Source organism: Etheostoma spectabile, chromosome 6, assembly GCF_008692095.1.
Source record: "Etheostoma spectabile isolate EspeVRDwgs_2016 chromosome 6, UIUC_Espe_1.0, whole genome shotgun sequence".
NCBI lineage: Eukaryota > Metazoa > Chordata > Actinopteri > Perciformes > Percidae > Etheostoma > Etheostoma spectabile.
In genome coordinates this window covers 18,971,482-18,980,244 of record NC_045738.1, presented here as the reverse complement: position 1 = coordinate 18,980,244, position 8,763 = coordinate 18,971,482, and the positions used below count along the sequence as shown (strand labels likewise).

Genomic DNA, 8,763 nt, shown 5'->3' with positions numbered 1-8,763 from the left:
ACACACACACACACACACACACACACACACACACACCGACCCACCCCCCTTAGGTCGCACAGCTGTATGTAGGTCAACCCTGCTTCCCCCGTGTTTCTCCCTCCCTCCCGCCTCCTGTTCAGACTGCCCTACTTTTAGCTGGATCCAGAGAACCAATGACATCACCCTTTTTCTCCTGTTTTAATATCTGCTAGCTAGCGTTAAGGCTGCTACTGACTGCACCACTTTTCCTCCCCACCATCATCTTCTTCATCTTCATCATCCATAATCTCCTCCGCCATGACTAGGATGATAACCTTCCCCCGTGGAGCTAAAAATAGTCCCTGTAGCGTGAGCTCTGGTGTTGAGAATTTGGTCCTTTCGGTTCCCATTTGAATCCGCGGTGCTCGATCGGCGGGCTGCTGATCATGCACGACGGCTCTGTTGCTAGGGAGATCAACACTAAAACACCGGCTCTGCCAAAGCCATGGCAAACCAACACACCACCCCCTCCCTCCCACCCCCACACTCCTTTTTATTTCCAATCCAGTCCTTCAATCTGTTTGTCACTCTCTAGTTTACATTCAGTCCATCTCTCTCTGAGTCTTTATCTCTCTCCAGATATTGCACACAGAAAGGTGTTTTTTTTTTTTAGGATTCTTTTTACGGGTTCTCAAGGTTCCTGTGAAGCATTTTTGAATTTAAAAACATTTAATAGATTAAGATATAGATGTCCTATCATAAACATGACTGTTGATGAACAGTTTTTGACGTTTTGGTAATCATCATGCAATGCCTGTGTGGAATAATTTGAAAAAAGCAATAAGTTATGGAGTCTCATGTTCCCACCTCCATATTTACACTGCAAAATATCTTCATCTTGTCTCATGATTTACATCTGTTTTTAAGTCCTTAAAGGTCCAATGTGTGACGTGTTTAGATGTTCATTACCAAAATCGGTGTTGCCTGTTCACAAACTTGTCTTTTTTCATAAACATTTACCACCACCATCAATTCCAAGTATTCCTAATGGCTTGAAATTTTTCATTTCCATTCTCATGAACTGGGGTAGACGCTCCATATTCATACGCCATCTTGAAACACGTTAGCCGGTAATGGACATACAGGACATACTGCTCCGCCTTTCGCGTTTCCACTGTCACGTGATAAGCTCACAGGTGCTGCTGATGCTGCTAATGGGTATCGTCGCTTACCGGCCCCGGCAACTTTGAAGAAGGAAACATGGAGGGCCACACGTATTCAAAATCCAATTTTCAGGAATAGGAGTTGTTTTCGCCCAGAAAAAAAAAGGATATTGAAAGGAGAAAAAAAACGTCTTTGTGAAGCGTGAAGGCTACCGTAGCTGTAAGACATACTTTGAACTGCGTGGCGCAAGCTATGATAGAGATATGATCTCAACGCTAGATGGGAGAAATTCCTACACATTGGACCTTTAAAGACAGATTTTCCTTAATGAAGTAAAAATAATTTGCTAATAATTTGCTTCAGTTTTGAACCTATTGAAACAAACCTTTGTTCTGATTCTCATGGATCAACCCCCAGGCAGAGAACCATAGTACACCGGACACTACATATTAAGATGAGAAAGTGCATAAAGACATAAAATAAACGATTTAGAAAGATTTCATGAATTGCTTTTACAATTTATGTTACTGCTCCTTCTTTGTAGCATAAGTACCTGATTTATACCATGAGAATCATTACCTTTACAAGGGCTTTAGAGCATAGTTAAGGTCATGTGTGATAGCATTTGTGCTTTATCCCATTCATAAATATTTATTTAATGCATCAAAAAACAAACAACATCTCTACAGAACCTTTCCCTGGTCCTTCCCAGAGCCTGTTTTCCTGAGAGTGTATAACGGCTTTTCTTCCTCTATGTGCCGCCTCCTTCATCTGTTCTGATATCTGGTTTTCTGCCGGCTGCTCACCATTAGTTCTCCATGCCGCCCCACCCCCCCCCCCCCCTCATTTTTGTCTCCTCCTCCGCATTCCTCATGTTCATCCTCACTTGTTTGCTCCTATTTCAGCAGATCTATCCACCACTTCTTCCTCCCTCGGACTGCCTCTATCGGTTTTCTTCATTGCTCATATCATCCCCCCCCCCCCCCCCCCCCCCCCCCCCCCCCCACCCCCCCCACCCCCCCCACCCCCCCCCCCCCCCCCCCCCCCCCCCCCCCCCATTGCCATCCTCGTCTTTCTCACAGACCAACTTCATCCTCTTGCTGCAAAAAAAACAATGGTGACCGAGCTTTTCGGTTTCTGCTTCCAGCCTTTGGAACAACATCCCATCCCACATTAAATCTTTATTGGTAATTTTTTGATATTGATAAACATCTGTTACATTCAAGGCATTACCCAATGAGTTGCCACAGCGCAAAGCGATACTATGTGTCAATTTATGTTGTTTTAAATGTGCTATGTATAAATAAATTGGACTTGACTTTCAATCCTTATCCACCACCTCACTTATCTGCTTTTTTCTTTCTCAGTCTCTAACTCAAATGTACAGAAAATTATTTTGCACATCTACAACGTGAGACTGGTGAGTGGGAGGGGGACAAGCAGCTCAGCAGACCCCCGCACACTGGCTTACCTGCAAGTTCAATGAATGTTTTGCACTTTCATGTGAAAGTAATTGACTGCTGCACAAAAAGCAGTCACCTCCTACAAAAGATGGCTTCTCAGCATATAACGCCATTTGCCTGATGGTGGTCTAGTACCGAAACGCTTCCTTACTATCTAAACTTTTTTGCAAATTAGACAGTGTGCGGTTTTTTTTGTAAATGTAAAAATGTTCAAAGTGTCAAACTTGTATTTGTTGAATGTTAAAATTAGGTAAATGAGATCTTTATTGATCAGAAAAATAGTGAAAAATGAGAGGTATGGATAGAGGAACTGAAAATAAATCTACTGTCATTCACAGGTTTAGTTTTTTTAGCCTGGGGTAATAAAACGGGTGCAGACAAACTACAATGTCTCAGCTGAAGAGTAACAGGTTCAATCATATGTCCTCGAGGAAGACACTGAACCTCTGCTGCCTCAATCATTCTTGATTCTTGAGTTGTTCTTGGCTGTAACTGTGAGCCATTGTTGTGGAAAATAATTCCTGTGCTCACGGCTTACTCTGCTCCTGTGAAGGACACATGCTGTTGTCCTCTCATCTTTCTTCTTTTATGTATTCCCTAAATCTCAGGCATCCTGTGTTAATGAAACTGTCTGTAACTCTGCTGCGGGCTCCCGGCTTCTCCCTGTCAGTGACGATCATCGTCTTTTTGTTTGCATGCATTGCTCAAGCCTCATTCCCACACATCTGAACACGTCTGGAATGATCAAGAGTATATTACAAATGGGAAGTAGACTGAACAGCGGCACTCGGGAAGATTTTAAAGAAAGACTACAACATGGACATGTGTTCACGTTCACAGCGCTTTACTTAATTGAAAAGACTTCTATTTTAGGTATATAATATATGGTCTATTGGTGAAGCAGGATTGATCACTTTGAAGATATATACACTTCCCCCTCTTTTGAATTGCTGATGCATCCCTCAGGCTCTACTTGAAATTCTGTTGGTTGGTATCTTAACTTCAGAGAGAAATGCAGGTGGACTCTAAAACAAATGTCTCGCAGCCATCTACAGCAGGTCTTCTTTTTACAAGAAGAGGAACAAGAAGAAATGGAGGAAAACATGTTGGTCCTAAAAGTCAAGATGAGTCCACTTTACATGAAGTTTTCCAAGTAACAACCATTCATTTGTTATCTACCAGTTGGGGCCCTGCCTCATGCAGATCTGAGCCCGCCCTGAACAGATAAACAACAAGAAGCTTCTTCCATTCATCCAGACATGTAAAACAGCCTGAGTACTGTACGGTATTACCCCAAATATAGGATTATACATCCGATGATACCATTTTAGAAAAATGCTCATACTACCTCTTGACCATTTTGTCGTTTAGGTACCTTTTGGAATTTAAGAATGGTTTCCTGTTGAGATTTGGATCTGATCAACAATGAATATGTGCCACGTACTGACTCCATTTATACGTCTGAACTTCAAGACTAATTCCCCTCCCTAAGACTTATTACTAGACACACATTTATTGAATATCTCTCCCTCTTTTCTCTCCCTCCATCGACCAGTCTGTCTGTGTCATTCTCTAAACTTAACACTAAACACAAGCAGGGCCAGCAGTTTGGCCCTGAGGCAGTCACAGCCGCAGAAATAAAAAATAAAGAAATGTCTCCTTCAATCTTTAACATTGATGGGAGTAATGTACCGCAGCCGAGACTCAGCGTCTGCTGGGTAACGGATAGTAACTCTGCAGCGCCAGGCTGCCTTTGAGCAAGGTACTAAAGACTTTACTTTTTAATGTTGTTTGATTGATCTTTAAATATTAGACAAATGAAGCCTGCAGGAAACGCCGCTCAAAGGAGATCTTGACAGATGGAGTTTGACTTCTATATTTCTTCATCAGGAATGTGCCACTTTGGTGAAAAGAAATGTTTTACATTTTTATTTTTCTCCTTGTTTTTGTTAGGATAACTGAAAACAAACTTAGGGAGCTCTACTCTCTATATTTTTAGGGCTATACCACCCCAAAAATGACTAAATACCTATTAGGGCTGGGTCTAGTTAAAAAATGTTTCTTACCAGTACTGATACCAATACCGTGACTTTAATACCTTCGATATAAAACAATACTTTTTGCAGTAACAATTTTATAAAACAAAGAGAAATTACAACATTACAGCACAAATCCTTTTATTTACTTTTCAGCTGCTACTACGTGAGTCCGTCTATCTGCGAGAGTTTTTCCTGCCTGCCTCGACGACTTGTAACTCTAAACAGCCAATCACAAACATTATCAGATCTTGGTAGAAGCATGCTGCATGCTTATTGGCTCAGTGACGCTGGTGACATTTACTCCTTAGGTATTGAAATTGGATATTGAATGACAAGGCACTTTTTTAAACCCAATACTATATTTTCATGTTTTCTCTTGGTGAACTGGACGTTACCATTGATGCCCTCTACAAATTAATAACAAAAGGAAGATGAAGTACTTCCAGTGCTTATATCTCTTAGTTCTTGATGGAGCCTCACCTGCGCTTGCGCAGCTTCTTGTTCTCCGTCTTGAGCACATGGAGCTTCTTGGCAAAGCAGACGATGATCATGAAGAGCAGCAGGACCACCAGAGCCGAGGCGCCCACGGCCAGACACATCACCTGAAACTCGGTCACCACCGACTCGCAGCGAGCACCCTTGTGCCAGATGTAATCCTGGACGTTGCATCTAAAGGAGACAGAGGGAAGAGAGGGAATAAAGGGACAGAGGATGAAGGGGATACACAGCAGGCGAGAAAGCAAAGATGATGGAAAAAAATTGTAAATGGCAAAGGAAGTGTTTTGAAATATACAGATGTGGCAGAGAGGAATCCGGGAGAGGATGAAAAGATGAGAAGTGTGAAATAAAATGAGCAGTGAGCAGAAAGAAAGAAAGAAAGGAAAGAAAATGGGGAAAGAGAGAGAAAAGAGAAATGGTTAGTTGGGTAAAACAACACATTTCCATGAGATGGATTCAGTGAATTGTGTGTTAGCGTGTCAGTTAAGCCAGGCAACATCTATTAATATGTGGCTTTAACATGTTAATCACGTTGGCTCGGTCCCTTTTTCCAATTTAGTCTTTTTGTAAACATTCAAGATTTCTTTTCTGTTCCTGAATATATGTAACTGCTTTGGTGTGGAGTGTGAAAAAAGCTCTAAAAACTTCCAGTGTTTCACAACATGTTACATAAGTCTTTAATGTTGTTGTGAAGTAATCAACCGCAGGCATGTTAGCCGGATGGAAGGGTTGCTGGCAGGTTTTTTGAAAGAGGCTTTATTCAAAAAAGGATAATATCAACACATTGTGTGTAAAAAAATAGAAAGTAATGAAAAAAAGAGCCCGGGGGATTTTACGACTACACACACACACACACACACACACACACACACACACACACACACACACACACACACTCTGTCAAACATCATCATAAAAGACATTTGAGTATATAAGATCTTACACAATGCATATGGGCGTCCATGTGTGGCTCCACATTGCGGGCAAATATGTAGAAAAACACACACAGCCGCCATCTGAGTCCCAGACTCCCTCCGTAGCCGTTTTGGCAGAGTGGGGTTTCCGCCCGAGGACAGAAAGGCAGATGGCTTTGTCTACAGACTGTTTGGCGTGCAAAATGGCAAATCTATTTCATCGCTTAACGAGACTATAACGCTGCTGAGCCCCGCTGTTTCACTGTCAGATGAGTGGGAGAATGTGTGGCTCGGCGTTATTCTGCCTGCATGTCTGACCATTGGAACAGTTTCTATTTAAACATACTAGATTTATGTCTGAGCAGTCATAACTCCTGTGCGTTAACTTTTGTGCGTATTTCTTTGCTGTAGTGAAGTACAGGTGGACTCCAGGACACATCCCTGTTTGGGTGTGGTTAAAAGAATCCCTAAGGGGGGGGGGGGGGGGGGGGGAGGGGTTGGGTAGGCACTTGGTAGAGCGGGCACCCATTTTTTTAAATCCCTGAAGTGAGAAACAAATGCAGCATGTTCAGAAACTGAATGAGTTCCCAAAACCTTATTGGAAACCTACCAGAATGCATAGTTTTGGGACTTTTAATCCAATGTGCATATACTTTCCATGTTTTCTAACATGGTAAGTAGTCAGATATGCAAATGTTAGCATGCACATCATCATGCTCCCACGCTATTCATCTCAGAATGCAGCTGAGGCGGTCAGCTCTTCAGCCATCAGGTTAACAGATATCCTCAAGTGATGGGTGAGTGGACATCTTGTTGGTGGTGCTCAATGAAAAAAGGAATAATTGTCTGGGCACAATGACACAAATTAAATCTGAATTATTTTAATTCTTCTAGACTGACGCACCAGCCCACTATATGGCAATGGAAGCTGAATAATTGAATCTTTACAAATTCTACCTTTCCAATGTTTTAAAAGATTCTTCTTGTGCATGGGTACTTTTTAGTTTTCAGCCAGTATCTCTACCACATGCCAGAATTACTTTCATGTTAGCAGTCATTTTGTCAAAGAGGACTTCCAGTTTGAGGTAACCCTCGATGGGCGAGTTCATCCGTAAAGAAAGTCTTGATTGTTTCTCTTTTGGTTATTTGGCCCACAGGGCTGTCAAAGTGCCTGACGTAAAAACACAAATTAAAAATAAAAAAACTGCCAAAGGGAGCTTTTCAAGCGTGAAGGAGACGAGACGGTGCTCATTTTGTAACTCATGTATTTTTCATCTAGATCAGAGATGTTGTTGAAGAATTTGAAGGTTTCTGGGAAGGCAAACTGGGGTCATGAAACCAAAACGACTGCAGAAGGCTCCGAAGAGAACAGCTCTAATTAACGGATGACAAAGCATTTAACTGCCCCCTCCCCACTCCCACACACACACACACACACACATACACAGTAGATGATAAGATGAATGGAGGTGACGGGCGTATGGCCGCTCCGACGTTCTCTACATGCTAAACATGCTCTTTTCACCAAGCCACTTCCTGTATCCTTTTTCCATCCTTGACACTTTTATTTCGCCAGCTGAAGGGAAAAGCTGGCAATGAGCCGGGAGACATTTTAAGTGTGGGCATAAGTGGTGAGAAAGAGTGCGAGAGAGAAAGAGAGGGATGATGCTCTGTATCACATTTTCAGAGAGACTTCAGTGCACTCCACCTCTGAGCGATTCTGCCTTCATACAAAGAAGAGGTTTATGTAAGTCTGGTTATGGAGGGAGGGATGCAAATAGAGAGTGAGAGACGGAGAGAGGCAAGGAACAAGGATGCGAGCAGGGATGGGCTGGGCGTCATGACAACCCAGCTGAGCGGCAAAGCGGAGCAGATGCAGCGCTGACATGTCATTCCATCACACGCACGCATCCCCGCTCAGCCGTCCATGAGGGACACAGTCGTGCTTTAGCGGCTAGTTCCCATTTCTTTCTTCCTCTCTACCACCGTCCCTCTCCCCCTGCTCCTCCTCCTCCTCGTCTCCCCTGCCGCTAATCTTCTTTAAAATCTCTTGTCTTGTTTACTGGCTCTTTACCTTCCCCATTTCCTCCCTCCTTCCCGTCTCTCTCGACCCTCCATCCACCTCCTTCCTCCTGCACTTTGCCTAGCGCCTCCAGCTGAATTATGTCTCTGCTTTCAGTTTGTGCAACTGAGTTTTTTTCTTCCCTTTCTTTGACATTAGGAGAAGAAAAAAACAGCAGTACGAGGTTGGTTATAGTTGAGATGAGAAAACAATTTGGAAAACAAAAACCAACTGAATTGTACTAACAAGAATTGCTTGAGTATCCAAAGCACGAGGTTGTACTGCGCTAAATGCTAGCGTCAGCATGCTAACATGCTATTATGGAGCAGGAGAAGAAATGTTAAACGAAAAGTCAGTGGATCACTAAAGTCAAAAGGGTTTATCCTCTGTATACCATAAGCATCTGTACTATCACGATCCATCTAATAGTAGTTGAGTTATTCTTATTATTTGAGCAATTCTCTGTTGGCTAGTGAGCTGGAAAAACCAAACTCTAGTCAGGCCAATCACATTGTGTACAGAGTCGGTGGGCGGGCTTAACATGATGACGGCAGAGTCGCGACGGTTCCACGTGAATTCCCTGCTACTTGAAGAAAATGGCTGCTGCCGCTGGCGAACAGCGGCCTTTTGAATCGGCTTTGGCCGCGACTCTGGAAGACTTG

General features: G+C 42.9%; 1 protein-coding gene across 21 annotated transcripts in view; it reads right to left on the bottom strand.

Moving 5' to 3' along the window:
• The window catches only part of cspg5a (chondroitin sulfate proteoglycan 5a), a 58,520-nt gene that overhangs the window by 15,098 nt on the left and 34,659 nt on the right, over positions 1-8,763 (bottom strand). For all 21 annotated transcript variants that reach the window (XM_032517584.1, XM_032517585.1, XM_032517574.1 and 18 more), the window contains exon 3: positions 5,108-5,296. In XM_032517584.1, the coding sequence (XP_032373475.1) occupies positions 5,108-5,296 (189 nt within the window). The remainder of the gene's footprint in view (positions 1-5,107; positions 5,297-8,763) is intronic.